Source organism: Gopherus evgoodei, chromosome 1 (genome assembly GCF_007399415.2).
Source record: "Gopherus evgoodei ecotype Sinaloan lineage chromosome 1, rGopEvg1_v1.p, whole genome shotgun sequence".
Classification (NCBI taxonomy): Eukaryota; Metazoa; Chordata; order Testudines; family Testudinidae; genus Gopherus; species Gopherus evgoodei.
This window is the reverse complement of record NC_044322.1, coordinates 215552563-215574812: the sequence shown is the minus strand read 5'-3', so window position 1 is coordinate 215574812 and position 22250 is coordinate 215552563. Positions and strand designations below refer to the sequence as shown.

Sequence of the window (22250 nt, the reverse complement as noted above, 5' to 3'; positions counted from 1 at the left end):
TATTCTGTGACCCAGTACTAGGTCGCGACCCACAGTTTGAAAACCACTGCATTACAGCACCTTCCTTTGGGGAAAAGCCAGGATTGGGAATTCCCCCACAGTTAGTATTCAAGCCTCACACTTTGTAGCTCTTCCTACTGGGAGAGTTCCCCTCTCTTTGCTGACATGTGATTTCCTTGTCCCCAGGAGGGAGTATGATTTTGAGGATGACTGTGACAGTCTCACATGGGAGGAGACAGAGGAAACACTGCTGCTCTGGGAGGATTTCTCTGGATACGCTATTGCAGCTGCAGAGGTGCAGGGGGAGGTAACACCAGCTTTATGCTCCAGTCATAGCCTATCTCCATCTGCCTTCTGTCTCTCTCTCTGATACAGTGTGGATCCCTCATTCCTCTTTATGCTAATTCCTACACAAATACTCACGCATTTCTAAAGGATTCATAGAATCAGACTTTAAGGTCAGAAGGGACCATTATGATCATCTAGTCTGACCTCCTGCACAACACAGGCCACAGAGTCTCACCCACTGACTCCTGTAATAAACCCCTAACCTATGTCTGAATTATTGAAGTCCTCAAATCATGGTTTAAAGACTTCAAAGTGCATAGAATCTTCCAGCAAGTGACCTGTGCCCCATGCTGCAGAGGAAGGTGAAAACTCCCCAGGGCTTCTGCCAATCTGCCCTGGAGGAAAATTCCTTCCTGACCCCAAATATGGCGATCAGCTAAACCCTGAGCACATGGGCAGGACTCACCAGCCAGCACCCAGGAAAGAATTTGCTGTAGTAATTCATATCCCACCCCATCTAACATCCCATCACAGGCCATTGGGCATATTTACCGCTACTAGTCAAAGACCAATTAATTGCCAAACTTAGGCTATCCCATATACCATCCCTTCCATAAACTTATCAAACTTAGTCTTGAAGCCAGATATGTCTTTTGCCCCCGCTGCTCCCCTTGGAAGGCTGTTCTAGAACTTCACTCCTCTAATGGTTAGAAACCTTCATCTAATTTCAAGTCTAAACTTCCTGATGGCCAGTTTATATCCATTTGTTCTTGTGTCCACATTGGTACTGAATGTAAATAATTCCTCTCCCTCCCTGATATTTATTCTTCTGATGTATTTATAAAGAGCCATCATATCCCCCCTCAGTCTTCTTTTCGTTAGGCTTAAAAAGCCAAGCTCTTTGAGTCTCCTTTCATAAGACAGGTTTTCCATTCCTCGGATCATCCTAGTAGCCCTTCTCTGTACCTGTTCCAGTTTGAATACATCATTCTTAAACATTGGAGACCAGAACTGCACGCAGTATTCCAGATGAGGTCTCACCAGTGCCTTGTATAACGGTACTAACACCTCCTTATCTCTACTGGAAATACCTCACCTGATGCATCCCAAGACCGCATTAGCTTTTCTCACAGCCATATCACATTGGCGGCTCATAGTCATCCTGTGATCAATCAGTACTCCAAGGTCTTTCTCCTCCTCTGTTACTTCCATCTGATGTGTCCCCATCTTATAACAGTAATTCTTGTTGTTAATCCCTAAATGCATGACTTTGCACTTTTCACTATTAAATTTCATCCTGTTACTATTACTCTGGTTTACAAGGTCATCCAGATCTTCCTGTATGATACCCTGCTCCTTCTCTATATTGGCAATACCACCCAGCTTCGTGTCATCCACTAACTTTATTAGCACATTCCCGCTTTTTGTGCCAAGGTCAGTAATAAAAAGATTAAATAAGATTCGTCCCAAAACTGATCCCTGAGGAACTCCACTAGTAACCTCCCTCCAGCCTGACAGTTCACTCTTGTAGTCTCCCCTTTAAGCAGTTCCTTATCCACCTTTCAATTCTCATATTGATCCCCATCTTTTCCAATTTATCTAATAATTCCCCATGTGAACCGTATCAAATACCTTACTGAAATCGAGGTAAATTAGATCCACTGCGTTTCCTTTGTCTAAAAAATCTGTTACTTCTCAAAGAAGGAGATCAGGTTGGTTTAGCACAATCTACCTTTTGTAAAACCATGTTGTATTTTGTTCCATTTACCATTGACCTCAATGTCCTTAACTACTTCAAAATTTTTTCCAAGACCTTGCATACTACAGACGTCATTCTAACAGGCCTATAGTTGACCAGACCACCTTTTCTTCCTTTCTTAAAGATAGGAACTATGTTAGCAATTCTCCAGGCATACGGTACAACCCCTGAATTTACAGATTCATTAAAAACTGTTGCTACTGGGCTTGCAATTTCATGTGCCAGTTCCTTTAATATTCTTGGATGAAGATTATCTGGGCCCCCTGATTTAGTCCCATTAAGCTGTTTGAGTTTGGCTTCTACCTCGTATGTGGTAATATCTACCTCCACACCCTCATTCCCATTCATCATCCTACCATTATCCCTAAGCTCCTCATTAATAACTGAGGCAAAGTATTTGTTTAGATATTGGGCCATGCCTAGATTATCCTTAATCTCCACTCCATCCTCAGTGTTTAGTGATCCCACTTCTTCTTTCTTTGTTTTCTTCTTATTTATATGGCTATAGAACCTTTTACTATTGGTTTTAATTCCCTTTGCAAGGTCCAGCTTGACATGGCTTTTGGCCTTTCTCAGTTTATCTCTACATGTTCTGACCTCAGTAAGGTAGCTTTTCTTGCTGATCCCTCCCATCTTCCATTCCTTGTAGGCTTTCTGCTTTTTCTTAATCACCTCTCTGAGATGCCTGCTCTTTCAGCTTGGTCTACAACTCCTGCCTATGAATTTTTTCCCCTTTCTTGGGATACAGGCTTCTGATAGTTTCTGCAACTTTGACTTGAAGTAATTCCAGGTCTCCTCCATCTTTAGATCCACAGTTCTTCAGTCCAATCCACTTCCCTAACTAATTTCCTTAATTTTTTAAAGTTAGCCCTTTTGAAATAAAAAACTCTAGTCACAGATCTATTTTTGTTTATTCTTCCATTTAGTTTAAACTGAATTAGCTCATGATCACTCAAACCAAGGTTGTCCCCTACAACCATTTCTTCTATGAGGTCCTCACTACTCACCAAAACCAAATCTAAAATGGCATCCCCTCTTGTTGGTTCAGCAACTACTTAGAATCATAGAATATCAGGGTTGGAAGGGACCTCAAGGAGGTCATCTAGTCCAACCCCCTGCTCAAACAGGACCAATCCCCAGACACTAAGGAATCCATCAGCTATCATGTCATGGAAAATCTGAGCCCTATTATTATTACTAGCACTTGTCCTCCAGTCTAAATCTGGGAAGTTAAAGGCTCCCACTCCCATGATCACACAATACCCATTAGTAATTACTTCATTAAAAAGGTCTCTATCCATATCTAAATCAGATCCCAGTGGTCTGTAGCACACCCCAAGAACTATCCCAGGGGAGGCTCTAGCAGCTTTCTTCCCCAATGTGATTTTTGCCCAGACTCTGTCTTATCCATTCCATCCCTTCTTATTTCTTTAGAGTCTACCTCATCATTGACATACAATGCTACTCCACCACCTTTGCCTTTATTTCTGTCTTTCCTAAACAGCACATAGCCTTCAATACCTGTACTCCAGTCATGACTACTATTCCACCATGCTTCTGTTATCCCTATAGTATCTGGTTTCACTTCCTGCACCAATAACTGTAGTTCCTCCATTTTGTTACCTAGGCTCCTCGCAATAGTATACAAACATCTTAATTTTTGCCGTTTGGCTTCACTAACATTTTTAACCCTTTTAGGCACAGACATTCTACCACCAGTATCACCTATTAGACTGGTATCTACACTACCCTTCCTCCTCATGTCCATTCTCCTACCCACAGCTGTATCCTTTCTTACTTCTTTTTCTTCCTTCTCAATGTTAAAATCCCCACTGCTGTGCAGTCTTGAGTGTTTGTTACCCCGAAGCTCTCATTCAAATGCAGAATATTCAAACACCCCGTGTAGGCCCTACATGGCCTTCCCCCCACCAGTTAGCTACACCGCCTTGCCCCTGTAAAATGTACCCAGATCTCCTTTTCAGACTGGCCTAAGGCCTCTTGTCTGAGGTCCTTGCCAAAGCCAGCAAGCATAGAAAAATCCTACCCAGCTGGTAAGGTGCCATCTCTAGCTGCTCCAGGCTCCAGTGACCCCTCATTCTGTCCCTTAAACCCGCCTACGAGACTGTCAGCCCTTGAGTGAGAAGGAAACTCATTTTGCACCACCTAAGATGAGGCCTGAAAGTCCAGTTGGCCAAGGCCCCTGCATAGCCAACACTCCAGCTGCTCCCCTTGACCCTGGTGGGTTAACAGTTGTGGGGTCTCGGGGCGGGGGCTGTTAAGGATAGGGGACTGTCTCTGTGCCACAATCCCCAATGTCTCAGGGCAATGCTGTGCTTTTGTGGGACAAAACTTCACACTGCCAGTAGTTCCAGGCTGTCTGTCCCGTCCTTGCTGCTAGGAGGGAGAGTCCTGGCTGATCAAGTGGGTATAGGTGTAGCTGTACCAGCAAATATGGGGTGAATGCAAACATGAGGTCAGGCTGTAGTTGTGGCCTGTTAAATGGGATTTGTGTGAACTGGGCACACACCCCCCCACCCCCCAATCCTGTGTCACTGTCTGTCTCTGTTCCCTACCCTTTCCTCGCTCTCTCTGTTGCTGCTGAGTCTTTCTCTGATCTCTCACTCTGTGCTTTCTGATCTCTGGCAACTGCCCTGTCTCCAAACATCATGGCATCCTCTTTTCTCCCAGCAGCAGGATGACTGTCTGGAGAAGGTGATTAAGGACACAGAGTCGCTCTTCAAGAGCCGCGAGAAGGAATATCAGGAAACCATCGACCAAATAGAGGTGGGAGAAGGACATAGTTGGGAAGATGAGGGCGGACAAGGAGGTGGGAGATGTAGGAATAGACCCCAGGAGGGACAAGAAAATCGGTAATTGTGGATGTCTGCCTCTGACTGGCTAGTGTAGCTGGGTGGTGTCCCCTGGTGGGAGGAGAAGGTAGGCAGTGTCCTCTGGCGGGCTGGCTGGGACAGTATGCAGTGGCCCCATGTGGCACAGAGAGTGCCATGCTGGCAGGTTCAGCTCCTCATTGCTCCTCTTTGTGCAGCTGGAGCTTGCAACGGCAAAGAATGACATGAATCGGCACCTACATGAATATATGGAAATGTGCAGCATGAAGCGTGGGCTGGATGTGCAGATGGAGACCTGCCGCCGGCTCATCACCCAGTCTGGAGACAGGTGAGCTCCAGGAGAGGGAGGGCCAGGATTCCTGGGTTCCAGTCCCAGCTCTGGGGGTGGGGGCATTGGATCTAGTGGCTCAGAGTCAGGGGACGGAGTTAGGACTCTTGAGTTCAATTCAGTTCTGTGCTGTATAGGTTTGTGTACTGCACTCCTCGCTGTAGTATCTGAATGCCTTCCAGATGAAGCATCATGAGGACGTGTTTGTCACGAGGTGGTTATTCACTCATCCTCTCCCCTGGGAGCGAAGTGTGCCAGTGCAGTGCTTCGGTTTGGGGGGCATTGCTTCTTTTGAATGTACATGTTACTCTGTATCTTCTGTTCGAGAAGGCAAAATGAAAGAAATGCACCTTGTACTTGGAGAGGAAGGCACTTAGGTTTGTTCTATCTGCCACACAGACAAGGTTCTACTCCCAGCGCTGGGAGAAGAGTGGGCACTACTAGGGGGACTGGGAATTGAGGCTCCTGGGTTCTGTTTCCAGTTCCCGCAGGGGAATGGGAGCTAGTGCATTGATGGGTGAGGGGCCAGGCTGGCTGTCACAACTGGATTGGACTCTGAATGATCAGCTGTAACCATCTTGCAGACTCCTCACAGGAGTTGAATTTGGTACCAGGTGCCTATGGCAGATGAATTATGCTCAGCTGTCAGCTTTGACAGATGTCATCACTGTCTAAAAAGAGCCTGGAACAGAGCATCACTGATCTGCTGGGACATTCTTCCAGCCTGTAGGAGTATAAAGTCAGTGCAGCTCTGGGCTGGGCCCTGCTGGAATGAGCTCACAGTGTCACTTCCCTCCCCCATATCCCTCTCCGCAGAATACTGCCAGGATATTGCTCTGAGCAAAGCTCCCCATCATTGGCCCCAGCGTTTATTTAGGCTCCATATAACCCCCTTGCCCTCTCAGTGGTACTCTACAGGACCCATATAATGTCACATGTTAACTTCCCAGTGTTAACCACACCCCTTCCAGTACCTGAGGAATCCATCCGGTTCTACAGCACCCCCTAGGTATCAGTTGTTATTAGGGCTGTCAAGCATTTAAAAAAATTAATCATGATTAATCGCACTGTTAAACAATAATAGAATACCATTTATTTAAATATTTTTGGACATTTTCTACATTTTCAAATATATTGATTGCAACTACAGCACACAATATAAGGTGTACCTTGCTCACTTTGTTTTTGATTACAAGTATTTGCACTGTAAAAAAACAAAAGAAATAGTATTTTTCAATTCACCTAATTCAAGTACTGTAGTGCAGTCTCTTTACCATGAAAGTTAAACTTACGAATGTAGAATTTTTTTACATGACTGCACTCAAAAATAAAACAATGTAAAACTTTAGCACCTGCAAGTCCACTCAATCCTACTTCTCGTTCAGCCAGTGCTGAACAAGATAATGCTGCCCACTTCTTGTTTACAGTGTCACCTGAAAGTGAGAACAGGTGTTCTCATAGACTCATAGACTCTAGGACTGGAAGGGACCTCGAGACGTCATCGAGTCCAGTCCCCTGCCTAGACTGTTTTGGGACCGGTTCTGTCTAGACCATCCCTGACAGACATTTATCTAACCTACTCTTAAATATCTCCAGAGATGGAGATTCCACAACCTCCCTAGGCAATCTATTCCAGTGTTTAACTACCCTGACAGTTAGGAACTTTTTCCTAATGTCCAACCTAAATCTCCCTTGCTGCAGTTTAAGCCCATTGTTTCTTGTTCTATCATTGGAGGCTAAGGTGAACACGTTTTCTCCCTCCTCCTGATGACACCCTTTTAGATACCTGAAAACTGCTATCATGTCCCCTCTCAGTCTTCTCTTTTCCAAACTAAACAAACCCAATTCCTTCAGCCTTCCTTCATAGGTCATGTTCTCAAGACCTTTAATCATTCTTGTTGCTCTTCTCTGGACCCTCTCCAATTTCTCCACATCTTTCTTGAAATGCGGTGCCCAGAACTGGACACAATACTCCAGTTGAGGCCTAACCAGCGCAGAGTAAAGCGGAAGAATGACTTCTCGTGTCTTGTTTACAACACACCTGTTAATGCATCCCAGAATCACATTTGCTTTTTTTGCAACAGTATCACACTGTTGACTCATATTAAGCTTGTGGTCTACTATGACCCCTAGATCTCTTTCTGCCATACTCCTCCCTAGACAGTCTCTTCCCATTCTGTATGTGTGAAACTGATTGTTCCTTCCTAGGTGGAGCACTTTGCATTTATCTTTATTGAACTTCATCCTGTTTACCTCAGACCATTTCTCCAATTTGTCCAGATAATTTTGAATTTTGACCCTGTCCTCCAGAGCAGTTGCAATCCCTCCCCATTTGGTATCGTCCGCAAATTTAATAAGCGTACTTTCTATGCCAACATCTAAATCGTTGATGAAGATATTGAACAGAACCGGTCCCAAAACAGTCCCCTGCGGAACCCCACTTGTTATACCTTTCCAGCAGGATTGGGAGCCATTAACAACTACTCTCTGAGTACGGTTATCCAGCCAGTTATGCACCCACCTTATAGTAGCCCCATCTAAATTGTACTTTCCTAGTTTATCTATAAGATAACGATACTGTTGTAGCCGGCGTCACAAGATATTTATGTGCCAGGTGCACTAAAGATTCATATGATCCTTCATGCTTCAACCACCATTCCAGAGAACATGTATCCATGCTGATACTGGGTTTTGCTCGATAATAACCCAAAGCAGTGCAGACCGACTCATGTTCATTTTCATTATCTGACGGATGCCACCAGCAGAAGGTTGATTTTTCTTTTTGGTTGTTCGGGTTTTGTACTTTCCGCATCAGCGTGTTGCTCTTTTAAGACTGCTGAAAGCATGCTCCACACCTCATCCTTCTCAGATTTTGGAAGGCACTTCAGATTCTTAAACCTAGGGTTGAATGCTATATCTATCTTTAGAAATCTCACATTGGTACCTTCTTTGCGTTTTGTGAATTCTGCAGTGAAAATGTTCTTAAAATGAACATGTGCTGGGTCATCATCAAACATGAAATATATGGCAGAATGCTGGTAAAACAGAGCAAGGGAGATACAATTCTTCCTCAAGGAGTTCAGTCACAAATTTAATTAACGCATTTTTTTAACGAGCGTCATCAGCATGGAAGCATGTCTCTGGAATGGTGGCTGAAGCGTGAAGGGGCATACGAATGTTTAGGATATCTAGCACATAAATACCTTGCACTGTCAGCTACAAAAGTGCCATGCAAATGCCTGTTCTCACTTTCTGGTGACATTGTAAATAAGAAGAGGGCAGCATTATCTCCCGTAAATGTAAACAAACTTGTTTGTCTTAGCGATTGGCTGAACAAGAAGTAGGACTGAGTGGACTTGTAGGCTCTGAAGATTTATATTGTTTTGTTTTTGAATGCAGTTATGCAACAAAATCTACCTTTGTAAGTTGCATTTTTCATGACAGAGATTGCACTATGGTATTTGTATGAGGTGAATTGAAAAATACAATTTTATCATTTTTACAGTGCAACTATTTGTAATAAAAATATACACTTTGATTTCAATTAGAACAAGAATACAATATATATGAAAATATAGAAAAAATACAAAATATTTAATATATTTTAAATGTTATTCTATTATTTAACAGTGCAATTAAAACTGCAATGAATCAAGATTAATTTTTTTGAGTTAATCGCATGAGTTAACTGTGATTAATCCACAGCCCTAGTTATAATAGCTCTGCTTCTCTCCTGCCCCCCTCCCGCCCCCAGTCTGGTGCCCACGTGACCCCTGCCCTTTGTTCTCTTTCAGAAAGTCTCCTGCTTTCACACCACCCTCTAACAGTGAACCAGCCCTGAATGAGGATACCGAGGAGTCCAATCATGACCTCCCAGCGGATGCCTCTATCAGATAATTTGAGAGGCCCTGTCCACTCCTGGCAAGGCAGAGAGCAGGGGTGTCTGAACTGTGGCTGGGAGAGACTGACAGGGAGCCACCATCAGAACTCTATCAACTCCCTCCTCGTTTGGGGCAAGAGTGGAGAATTTACCCAGAAAGGACATGTTGTAAATGAGAACAGCTAGCTAGAGCTGAGGGCCCTCACACAGGGTCCCCTTCCCTCTCCCCACCTCTGTCTTGGCCTCCCCCACTTGGATCTTACTGGGGTTCAGACAGGGAGGATCCTACTTTATTATAGCAGCATCCCCTGGGACCTGTCTCTTGGGGACCACTGCCTCTGTCCCCTGTCCTGGTATACTTGACCTGTCTCCCTCTGCACCCCTTGTGCTGCTCAGAAGTAGAACTGGAGCTGTGTCCCTCTGCAAACATTGGTGCCAACTGGACCGAGTGCTGGACTCTCTCTGCCCTCTGTGCTCGTTAAACACTCCCGTGGTCCCTGCACCACAGCACACAAGGTACTGAGAGCCTCTTCTCTCCTTGGGGACAAGGAAAGGGCCATTGGCTCCTGCCCCCTCCATGCACTTTGCTTTGCTGTGCATCTGTGGTGTGATGACAGTGTGTATGTTTGTGATGGAAATGAGGACTCATTAAATGGGACAATAATGCCCTTTTTCTACAGCTGTGTGGGGTTTTATTTAGCTGGCATGGGATTTGGAGGGCACTGCTGAGAGGAAGCTTCCCATAGGCAGCCCACATTGGGCACTGCCTGGGCACTGCTGCAGGGAAGGGTCTGTTGCTGCAGCTTCTGCTGGAGTCTCAGAGGGGAGTTAATGATGCTCCATCCCTCAGTCTGTCTATCACCATGTGTGGGGAACATGGTGGGTAAGAGGGCTCCATTGCTGGGGTCACACTGCCCTCCAGGGACTGCACTTAGTATTTTGATTGTGGTAGCAATCAAGAGGCTCCCTCCAATGCGCTAGGCTTGGTTTTAAAAATAACAAAAAAGTAGACTTGGTCCTTGCTCTGCTGAGCTTCCATTCTAAGCAAGGACGGGGCTTATGCTGCTCTGACCCTTGCTCAAGGACCCCACAGGAACCTGCCTTACCCTCCCATTTGTCACCCTTCCCCACGCTCTCAGCACATTCTTATCCACTGCTGGCAATGGGAGTTCCTGTGACACTATGCACAGGGGCAATGTCTGCTCTCATCACATACCTGGAATTAACCTCTATGTCCAGTACCCTTAACTGAGAATTCACTCACTATCTCCTTGCAAACCTTTTACCCACGAAAGCTTATCCCCAAATAAATCTGTTAGTCTTTAAGATGCCACTGGACTCCTTGTTGTTAAAGTGACATTTGACATGCATCAGGACTAACAACTGGCTACAGGATAATGGAAAATACTCTGTCTCTCATCTGTCGTGGGATGGGATGGTAGTACTCTTCCAGACGAAGGAAGACTGGTCTTTCAGGTTCACTGTATGTTGCAGAACATTCTCATTTTGGCTGATTCAGGCTGCACTGAATGCGTCACCAATTCAAATCATGATTTAAGTTGGCAAGCAGGAAACCTTAGTTTCAATCATCCATTTGTTGTTTGTTTATTTTCTTAAAGAAAGATTCCTTCACATTGATTGGTAACCACTAAAACATTGATTTGGAACTAATGATAGCCTTTACACTAAATTTGGTGCTTTTGTTTGCTAACCAGGAGGACACATACATACATATATATTATTTAAGCAATTATATTGCTTAACATACAGTTATTCAGAGTCTTAATTTTTATATTTTGTTATGTTAGAAAATGGTGAATGACCTATTTCTTGTTTACTAGAAGATAGTTAGTTAATTTTATTACTCATGATTGGAATTCAAAAAATACACAAAATAGCATTTTTTTATTAATCTGATTTTTACATTTAAAAAAAGAATTGATTTTTTCCTCCGCCTTGTTTTTAGAAAATGGAACTGGGTGAGGTTGTGTGTTTGGACCATTTGTTTGTTTCTGTGAGGACCATGTGACTGGGGCACTTGGGTCTTTGATCAGCCCCAATGTTTGAAGTCTCCAAGTGGTTAATCCTTCCATATCAGTGAAGGGTAGAGCCGAGTGTAACAGGTATGTCAATTTCCCGCAGTATCCTGGATAAACCTTATTGAATTATGTTTAAGCATTTTAGAGTTCGTTGTATTAAAAATGAAAATATTTGTGTTATTGTGGATTGTGTGTAGGGGGCAGACATGACTAATACAAACCCTGGGAAGCAGGGCTTTGGAGCTGTGCTCTGGCTCCACTCCAGCTCCAGGCAAAAACCTGCAGTTTCGCTGCTCCAGGCTCCGCTCCAAAGCCCTACTAGAAAGTGTTATACACTTCAGAGGACTATCTGAAACTATGTCCTTCATTTCCCAGGAAGTCCTGTAGCAGGAGATCTATGCAAATGTGTACCCCCTCTAGTTGTGCAAGAGCTCAGCCTTTTGAAGCTTTGCCTTTGTCTGCTGATCACCTGTTACATTAGGACAAGGCAAGAGGCCTTGGAGTGTCTCAGATTCATGGAGGTGCTTGTTCTGAGCCAAGGTAGTTATGAACTTGTAACTACACAAAAAACCCTTGTGGGGTTTGAAGGGCTCTTCACATGCCCTTGCTGGGATGATTTCTGGTAAACTCATTAGTATGCGTGTATGTTTGTTTATTTTTATTATGTTTGTTCTGTAATGCTTTCACCTCAAGAATAAATATGCTTGCTTAGGAAAAGCTGTGTGGTACCTTATAACTGGGCAATTACCCTGTTTATAGCCGCAGAGAAGAAAAGCAGAGCAGTCCAGCAGAGGCAATCTGCCTGGCTAGGGAGTTCAAAGTGTATCCACAAAAAGAACAGGAGTACTTGTGGCACCTGAGAGACTAACAAATTTATTTGAGCATAAGCTTTCGTGGGCTACATCGTGGGATGCATCCGAAGAAGTGGGCTGTAGCCCACGAAAGCTTATGCTCAAATAAATTTGCTAGTCTCTCAGGTGCCACAAGTACTCTTGTTCTTTTTGTGGATACAAACTCACACAGCTGCTACTCTGAAAAGTGTAGACAGTGAACTGTGCAGCCTGGAAGATCCCCGGTCAGGAAGGGGAGAGATGCTTGTCTAAATCGAAGAGAGGTGATGGCTGACAGCCAGAATCTTAAGAGCAGGTGCTTTTGCTGGACCACAGAGCAGGGAATACAGGTCCAGTTGTCCTGAACAGTGACGCTGAGCAGCAAGACTTTGTATATAAATCAATTGTCAAGGGAACCTTTGATCAGGAGTGGCAAATGGGAGTTTCAGAGGCACTGTAGGTCCTTCTGTTTAGTTATAGTTCTGCACACACCTGCTGTGACCTGCCCTTTTATGTGCTATGTTTTCCTTTCTGCTGGAAGATGGAAGAGAGATCTAGTGTATGACGTGCAAGTTGGTAGCCATGCTGGAAGAGAGGATATGTTGTCTGGAAGTGCGAGTTTCAACAGTACGTAACAGCTGAGAAAATGGAAATCTTTTGGACAATCAGATTCAGAAATCATTGCCAGGGACACCACGTGGGAAATGATCACAGTAAGAAAAAGATGGTTACTCACCTTTGTAACTGTTGTTCTTCGAGATGTGTTGCTCATATCCATTCCAGATAGGTGTACGTGCCGCGCGTGCACGTTTGCCGGAAACTTTTTACCCTAGCAACTCCAGTGGGCCAGCAGGTCGCCCCCTAGAGTGGCGCCACTATGGCACTAGATATATACCCCTGCCGGCCCGCCCGCTCCTCAGTTCCTTCTTGCCAGCTACTCCGACAGTGGGGAAGGAGGGCGGGTGTGGAATGGATATGAGCAACACATCTCGAAGAACAACAGTTACAAAGGTGAGTAACCGTCTTTTCTTCTTCGAGTGATTGCTCATATCCATTCCAGGTAGGTGATTCCCAAGCCTTACCTAGGCGGTGGGGTCGGAGTGAGAGGTTGCGGCCTGGAGTACTGCAGAGCCAAAGGCCGCATCATCCCTGGACTGCTGAACCAGGGCGTAATGGGAAGCGAATGTGTGGACCGATGACCAGGTCGCCGCCCTACAAATCTCTAGGATTGGCACGCAGGCAAGGAAAGCCAGCGATGATGCCTGTGCTCTGGTGGAGTGAGCAGTCACACGGCCCGTCGAAACGTGGGCCAGGTCGTAGCAGGTCCTGATGCAGGAGGTGACCCAGGAAGATATCCTCTGCGAGGAAATCGGCAGCCCCTTGACTTGGTCCGCTACCGCCACGAATAACTGGGGGGACTTGCGGAATGGTTTGGTCCTGTCCACATAAAATGCTAGCGCCCGACGGACATCTAGCGAGTGGAGCTGTTGCTCCCTGCGGGACGAATGGGGCTTTGGAAAAAAGACGGGGAGGAAGATCTCTTGGTTAACGTGGAAAGCTGAGACCACCTTGGGAAGAAAGGCAGGGTGTGGCCTCAGCTGTACCTTGTCTTTATGGAAGACGGTATACGGGGGGTCTACTGTGAGGGCCCGTAGTTCTGACACTCGCCTAGCTGAGGTAATGGCCACTAGGAAGGCGGTCTTCCATGAGATGTAGAGCAGGGAGCAAGTAGCTAATGGCTCGAATGGAGGATCCATGAGCCGAGTTAGGACTAGGTTGAGATCCCATGAAGGGGCAGGAGGGCGGATCTGTGGATAGAGACGCTCCAGTCCCTTCAGGAATCTCACCACCATAGGGTGGGAGAAGACGGAACATCCGTCCACTCCAGGATGAAACGCGGAGATGGCCACGAGGTGGACCCGGAGGGACGACAACGCCAGACCCTGGGTCTTGAGGGACCAGATGTAGTCTAAAATAGTGGTGACGGGAGTCTCCATAGGATGAAGACCTTTCTCCGAACACCAACAGGAGAAACGCTTCCACTTAGCTGAGTAAGTAGCCCTGGTGGAAGGCTTTCTACTGCCCAGGAGAACCTCCCTAACCGGGGTAGAGCAGCGTAACTCGGAGCCCGTCAACCACGCAGGAGCCATGCTGTAAGGTGCAGAGACGGAAGGTCCGGGTGACAGAGCCTGCTGTGGTCCTGGGTGATCAGGTCCAGATGAAGGGGCAGGGCAACTGGGTTGGCTACTGAGAGGTCCAGCAACATGGGGTGCCAATGTTGTCTGGCCCATGCTGGAGCTATGAGAATCACCTGAGCTCTGTCTCTGCGCACCTTGAGGAGAACCCTGTGTATCAGCGGAACGGGAGGGAATGCGTAAAACAAGTGGGTTGTCCATGGGATCAGGAATGCATCTGCTAGAGACCCTGGCTCCTGACCCTGGAAGGAGCAGAATGCTCGACACTTCCTGTTCTCCCTGGACGCGAAGAGGTCCATCCGGGGACGACCCCACCTCTGGAAGAGTGAGAGGGCGACGTCTGGACGGAGGGACCACTCGTGCGAACGGAAGGATCTGCTCAGTCGATCCGCTAGAGTGTTCCGCACTCCCGGGAGATAGGAGGTGGAAAGGTGAACGGTATGGGCTATGCAAAACTCCCAGAGGCGCATTGCCTCGAGACACAGGGGAGAAGACCTGGTGCCGCCCTGCTTGTTGATGTAAAACATGGTCGTCGTGTTGTCGGTAAACACCGCGACACAACGACCTTGAAGGAGATGGACAAACGCTTGACAAGCAAGACGGACCGCTCTCAACTCTCGTATGTTGATATGGAGGTCCATCTCCTGAGGGGTCCACAAGCCCTGAGTTCTCTGGGCGCCGCGGTGTGCCCCCCAGCCCAGATCTGAGGCGTCCGTAGTCAGGGATGCCAAGGGCTGGGGCGGATGAAACGGGAGCCCCGCACAGACTACGGACTGGTCCAGCCACCACCGAAGGGAGTCCAGTACCCTCTGAGGGACGGTGACGACTGTGTCCAACGAATGTCTGGCCGGCCGGTACTGTGCGATGAGCCAAGATTGAAGAGGCCTCATGCGGAGTCGGGCATCTGCCGTCACGAACGTACAGGCTGCCATATGGCCTAGGAGGGCCAGACATGTTCGTAGAGAGGTCAGCGGGGCCGCCTGCAAGCGCAGAATGATGGCCAACATTGACTGGAACCTGGGCAAGGGTAGCAAGGCCCTGGCCAGGGTAGAGTCCAGAATGGCTCCGATGAACTCTATCCTCTGCGTGGGGAGCAGAGTAGACTTGTCTACGTTGATGATGAGGCCCAAGGCAGCAAAGAGCCTGCTGATTCTGCGGATGTGGTCGCGGACCTGCAGTTCCGATGTGCCTCGGATCAGCCAGTCGTCCAGATAGGGGAATACGTGAATGCGGCAACGCCGAAGGTGTGCGACGACGACTGCCATGCATTTCGTAAACACCCTCGGGGCCGTAGAGAGGCCAAACGGGAGGATCGCAAATTGATAATGTTGGCGGTCGACTACAAAGCGGAGGAAACGTCTGTGCTGGGGGGCAATGGATATGTGGAAGTAAGCGTCCTGCATGTCGAGGGCGGCGTACCAATCTCCGGGATCCAGGGATGGGATGATGGTTCCAAGGGATACCATACGGAACTTCAACTTCACCATATACTTGTTGAGTTCCCGCAGGTCGAGGATGGGCCTGAGGCCTCCCTTGGACTTGGGGATTAGAAAGTAGCGGGAATAAAACCCCTTGCCCTTCTCGCTCTCTGGAACCTCCTCTATGGCTCCCTTGATGAGGAGCGTGTGCACCTCCTGACGGAGGAATTGCTCGTGAGAGGGGTCCCTGAAGAGGGACGGGGATGGTGGGTGGGAAGGGGGAGGGCAAAGAAAACTGCAGGCGATAACCGGCCTGCACCGTACGCAAGACCCAATCCGATGATATTCGGCTCCACGCCGGGAGGAAAAAAGAAAGACGGTTGGAAAACTGCGGGGAAGGATCTGGAGGGGAAACTGGTACTGCGCCCTCGGGCGCACCTTCAAAATGAAGGCTTAGGTCCTGGGGGGGCCTTGGCGGAGCCTTGGTTCTGCCCCGTTTGGCCACCAGACTGTCTGTGGCGGTTGTTCCTGCCGCGGCGCCTAGTGAGGTCCTGCTGCGGACGGAACTGAGGGTACGGTCGCCACTGCTGCTGTTGGTTCTGCTGCCGGAATGGCCTGCGCTGCGTCGCAGGCGTATGCATCCCCAGCGACTATATTATGACCCTATTATCCTTGAGGTCCTTGAGTCTGGGGTCTGTTTTATCAGAAAACAGGCCCTGGCCTTCAAAGGGGAGGTCCTGGATCGTATGTTGGAGTTCCGGTGGGAGGCCAGAGACCTGCAGCCAGGAGATTCGGCGCATCGTGAGCCCGGAGGCCAGGGTCCGAGCGGCCGAGTCGGCAGCATCTAGAGAGGCTTGTAGCGATGTCCTCGCTACTTTCTTGCCCTCATACAGGATGGTGGAAAACTCCTGGCGGGCGTCCTGTGGCAAGAGCTCCGCGAACTTCCCTGCCGCTACCCACGAGCTGAAGGAGTAGCGGCTGAGGAGGGCCTGCTGATTTGAGACCCTGAGCTGTAGCGCCCCCGCCGAATAGACCTTGCGGCCCAGGAGGTCCATTCGTCTCGCCTCCTTCGACTTGGGCGCTGGGGCCTCTTGACCGTGGCGCTCCCTGTCGTTCACCGACTGAACCACCAGTGAGCAGGGTGTCAGGTGAACGTATAGGTATTCATAGCCCTTCGAGGGGGCCATGTACTTGCGTTCCACCCCTCGAGCGGTCGGAGGGATGGAGGCCGGTGACTGCCAGATGTTAGCTGCATTGGCCTGGATTGCTTTTATAAAGGGCAGGGCCACTCTGATGGGTGCATCAGCGGAGAGGATGCTCACCACTGGGTCCTCGATTTCAGACACCTCCTCCGCTTGCAAGTCCAGGTTCTGTGCCACCCGTCGGAGGAGGTCCTGGTGAGCCCTAAGATCCAGCGGGGGAGCGCTGGAGGACGAGGTACCCGCCACCGCCTCATCCGGTGAAGACGACGAGGAAACCCCCGGCAACAGAGTGTCCACGGGGGGTTCCATCTGGGGCTGCACCTCCGTGGCTGGAGGGAGCTCTGGGTCCTGATGGCTGGACCTGCTGTCTGCTTCCGGGGAGGGAGACACTGTCGCCTCCGGTGGCCTGTGTTTCCCCCGTAGGGCGGAGGGTGATGTGTTGTGGACCCTGGGCTTGGCAATACGCCCATGGGGTCCAAAACCCCCATTGTTGAGGCCCTCGCTCCTGTGGTGGAGGGTCCTGGAACAGGGCTGAGTGTCTGTCCTGGCCCAAGGCATAGGCACTGTCAGCTTGGGAAGACACCGATGGTTCCTGAGAAGGCCACGGAGGCGCGGAGCCTGTTTGGTAGGCGTCTCTGTGCGCCAACTCCGACGCTCCCCTCGGTGCCGAGGGTCGGTGCCGCGACCCGTATCTGTGCCGGGATCAGGATCGGGAACGGCGTGGTAGCCGGTGCCGAGATCCGGAGTGGGATCTGGAGCGATGTCGGTGCCGGGAGCAGGACCGCGACCTTCGATCAGCGCTTTGCCAGGATGGCATTGGAGACCGGGACCTGCCACCGGCGCGGTGCCGGGAGGTCGACCGGGATCGGGACCTGCCACTGGTTCGGTGCCGGGAGCTCGACCGAAGAGCCGAACGTCGAGGTGAATGGCTCCTAGAGTCTCGGTGCCGGCGGTGAGAGGAGCCAGACCGGGACCGTGCAGATACCGATCAGTGCCGCGAGTACGACCGGTACCGCCTGGGCGAACGGTGCCGGGACTGCGAGTGGCGCCTCGAGCATGAGCGTTCACGTCTCCGGGGTGATCGGTGCCGGGACTCTGGAGACAGCGCTCGTAGCATCGGCTTGCCCCTGGAGGTTACCTGTCTCGGGGGTGCCGTCTGAAGCTGTGATGGCTCCGTCAGTGCGATCAAGTCCCGTGCCGAAGCAAAAGTCTCCGGCGTAGATGGTACGAGGAGCTCTACTCCTGATCTTAAGGGGGAGCTAGGAGGGGCTGGATTCGACGGACCTTCCGGGCCCAGAGTCGACAGCGGCCCTGCAGGCGGTGCCGCGGCCAAGGTAGGTGCCGGGCGCTCCACTCGGGCCTGCGTCGATGGTGTTGCAGACGCCGAGGGTCGTGAGTCTGCTCCCGGTGCCGGAGATGGTGCCGGGGAGTCTTGCCGGTGCCGGCGCGGTCCAGTGCCGGAGCCGCCAGTGCCGGAGTCAGAGCCGCTTCCATGAGGAGAGCGCGGAGCCTTTGATCCCTCTCCTTCGTGCGAGGCTTAAAGGCCTTGCAAATGCGGCACTTTTCGCTGATGTGCGATTCCCCCAGGCACTTGAGGCACACGTCGTGGGGATCACTAGTAGGCATTGGCTTTTTGCATGCCGAGCACTGCTTGAAGCCCAGCGAGCCAGGCATGGGCCCGGTGCCGGGCGCCGGGGAGGGCAACGGTCCACCTGCGAGCGATGTTAAACAACTATATACAATACACTAACTAACTAATCTATCAAACTATCTATGAACTATTTACAACTCCGACGACAAACAAAGTACAGGAGAGCTAGGTACGTGGAGGACAGCAAGCCGCACTCCACAGTTCCAGCAACCGACACGGCGGTAAGAAGGAACTGAGGAGCGGGCGGGCCGGCAGGGGTATACATCTAGTGCCATAGTGGCGCCACTCTAGGGGGCGACCTGCCGGCCCACTGGAGTTGCTAGGTAAAAAGTTTCCGGCAAACGTGCACGCGCGGCGCGTACACCTACCTGGAATGGATATGAGCAATCACTCGAAGAAGAACTGAAGAGAGTATAAACACTGAGGAAGTGGAATAGTGATTTGTGACTAAGAAAGGAAACAGACCGGGAAGCCATTCAACCTGGCTAGAAGGATCCAATTACTAGCAGATACTCAGTGAGTAAATTACTGAGAAACCTGTTTCTGGATGAACAAATCAGGGGACACACTTACAGGGTGTCCTTGTGATATAAAGTAAGCAGCTACCAAGAGAGGTTCTTCAACCATCCTGTTAAAGCAAGCATTGATGACTCCATATTAAGAAAGCAATGGACAGAGAATTCAACCAGGGACACAAGGACATCAAGACTGAGGGTATGGCTACACTTGACATTTCAAAGCGCTGCCGCGGCAGCGCTGCGGGAGCACTGCCATGGCAGCGCTTTGAAGTGTGAGTGTGGTCGCAGCGCCAGCGCTGGGGGAGAGTTCTCCTAGCGCTGCACCTAAACCACATCCCTTACGGGTGTAGCTTGTAGCGCTGGGAGCCACACTCCCAGCGCTGCAGCACTGATTACACTGAGGCTTTACAGCGCTGTATCTTGCAGCACTCGAGGGTGTTTTTTCACTCCCCTGAGCGTGAAAGTTGCAGCTTTGTAAAGCGCCAGTGTAGCCATGGCCTCAGTGTTGTATCCCTGGATACAAGGTGTAACTGCAAGATTGGATATATTATGAGGTTTTCTGGCAAATCTCCATTGATGATTCTAGTCACAGTTCAGGGCAACTGCACCTGCATTCCCCTTCTGTGGTCCACCAAGGGTACCCATGATTAGGCTTTTGTCTCCCCAGCAATAACCTCTCATGGGCAGAGACACATGTCCCTCTCTCCCTCCTGATTGGGGTATTTCCAGGCTGCACAGCTCTCTACCTCCATTCATGATTTTCCCAGCAAGGCCAGACTTTCTAAGCAAGTCTGCTTTACTTTTCTCCTCTGGTATGATAAACAGTGTAATTGACACAGTCAAGTTACCACACTGTTCCTTCTAAGCAAGCACATTTATTCATAGGGTAAAGTATTACAGATAAAACATATTAAAACAATAAAAGAACTTGCACACCTGTTAACAAGCTTACCAGAGACCACCCCCTAACTCCAGCAAGGGCTCTGGTCAATGAACGGTCCTTCAAATCTCACCAAGAACAAGATGAGTTTCTCTCTAAGCACCTGTCTGTAATGTATCGGGGGGCGGGGAAGTGTGTTATAGGGGACTGCAATTTGTGACACACATTCTGGAGTTCTCATGCAACAAGTAGTAAAACATCCATTAGAGTTCCTAAAAATTATAGATGATGATTTTCTAATGCACACAGCACAGGATCCACCTCCTTTTAGACCTCATTATGACAACTAAATTTGAATTAATCACTGGACTGATGGTTGCCTAGGCTGCAGTGATCATGACATGATTAATTCAATATGAGCAAACAGGACAGTCCTAACCAATAATCTATATTCTTGGTGCTTCAAAAGGACTAACTTCTCAAAAATAAAGAAAATTATGAGAGACATTGATTGTGACCAAAAAAGAGATCAATCAAAACAAAGATTGAATGGTGACTTGATCACAATCTATAAGTACCTTCATGAAGATAAAATACTGGGTATTAAAAGGCCCTGTAATCTAACAGAGACTGACATAACAAAAACCAGTGGCTGGGAAGCTGAAACCAGACAAATTCAAACTAGAAATAAACAAAAAAATTTAACCATTAGAACAAAGTACCAAGGGCAGAGGTGGCTTCTCCAGCTCTTGATATCTTCAAATCAAGACTGAATCCTTTCCTGGAAGATTTGGTTTAGGTATTGGGGTCAATATAGGAGTAAGAGAATAAAATGTAATTGCCTCTGATATGCAGATCAGACTAGATAGTCTAATGGTCCCTTCTGTCCCTTAAACTGTATGAATCAACACATGTCCATTCAATCTTCTTATACGTATAGCCTAGAAACAACAACAGTCACCAAGGTAACAGCCAAATGCTCTGAACCCTCCCCTCTATTGAATGTTAATGTTCCTGAGGAATTAATCTTTGTTTTTCACTGTTTGTAATCTTAATCCTAGGCAAAACTATGAAATGGCTGATGCAAGATTTGATTAATAAAGAATTAAAGGAGGGTAATAGAAGTAATACCAATTAACATGGGTTTATAGAAAATAGATCCTGTCAAACTAATTTAATATCTTTTTTGATGTGATTACAAGTTCAGTTAAAAGTAATAGTGCTGATGCAATATCCTTATACTTCTATAAGGCATTTGACTTGGTACAGCATGATATTTTGATTAAGAAACTAGAATGTTACAAAATTAACATAGTACAAGTAAGTACACTAAAAACTGACTAACTTACAGGGCTCATGGGGAAAACATCATCAAATGGGGTTGTGTGGGACCCAAGAACTCATTAATGCCAACTGGCAAGGGAGTTACAGGAATGTCCTGATTCAGGTACAGCCATTCTGGTTCACCAAAGAATGTCGTGTGAGGTATTAAATGAAAGCCGGGATCACACTCATCATTAATATTATTATGAAATATATGTACAAATACTACGTAAGCGGTATCACAAGTGGAGGTACCAGGAAAACAAAACCCCACAGTCCCAATTTTATGACCGCATCCATCTCACACACAAGTGGTTGAAGAGATACTAGAGGTTCTGGTCATTGATTGATACATGAGGGGGCTACTGCCAGACCTTCGTGCCTGGGTAAGCTAGAATGAACCCTCCACCTACAATGAGGTTGTCGCACTGGTAGAGAGGCAAAGGTCGGCGAGGGAGCTGACCCCAACCAGTTATGGAAGAGGGACCCCAGGTTAAACTAGCAGCACTAGGCCCTAGAGCTCGGGTGACGGGTCCACCAGAGAGTCCAGGTGGAAAAAGAGAGGGGCTGAAGGCTCACCAGGAGCCACAAAGAGCTGGAGCACTGATGGAACAAGAGGATCATGATGTTAGACTGCCCAAACCAAGAGATCGGGGGATGCCTAGGGCCCCATACAGATGTTATGCCTGCAGGGAATGGGGACACATAGCTGCACAGTGTCCCAATGGCGAGGAGCCTATGCAGTATAACCTGGGGAACTGGGCAGATCCATGCTCCCTAATCCACCTTGTGGGGTCTCACTAACCCCACATATGTACACCAGACCAGTGAAACTACATGGGGTAGAGACCACAGCACTGGTTGATTCGAAGAGTGCTATCACGCTTATCTCAGGGAAGCTTGTGAAGCATAGTCAGCTGCTGCAAGCTAAATGTATGAGGATAACATGCATCCAGGGGACAGTTAGTTACTGTCCCAGCATCCCAGTAAAAACTGAAATCCAGGGGAACACTACTGCGGTAGCAGCAGGTGTAGTCCCTAAACTCCCATACCTGGTGCTCATAGGGAGGGACTTCCCAGGGTTTGGACA

General features: G+C 48.4%; 1 protein-coding gene and 1 long non-coding RNA gene across 6 annotated transcripts in view; one reads left to right on the top strand and one right to left on the bottom strand.

Moving 5' to 3' along the window:
* Positions 1–9783, top strand: part of IFFO1 (intermediate filament family orphan 1) — a 19645-nt gene extending 9862 nt beyond the window's left edge. For 3 of the 5 annotated variants that reach the window (XM_030535541.1, XM_030535534.1, XM_030535516.1), the window contains 4 exons: positions 187–307; positions 4736–4831; positions 5094–5224; positions 9019–9783. In XM_030535541.1, coding sequence (XP_030391401.1) covers positions 187–307; positions 4736–4831; positions 5094–5224; positions 9019–9121 — 451 coding nt within the window. In that variant the 3' untranslated portion in view covers positions 9122–9783. The remainder of the gene's footprint in view (positions 1–186; positions 308–4735; positions 4832–5093; positions 5225–9018) is intronic. The other 2 variants (XM_030535552.1, XM_030535524.1) reach the window with 1 other exon arrangement.
* Positions 8350–22250, bottom strand: LOC115636005. Its single transcript, XR_003996772.1, has 3 exons — positions 22132–22250; positions 18557–18559; positions 8350–8362 (listed from the first exon to the last, which is right to left on the bottom strand). It is a non-coding gene; the product is annotated as an uncharacterized LOC115636005 (long non-coding RNA).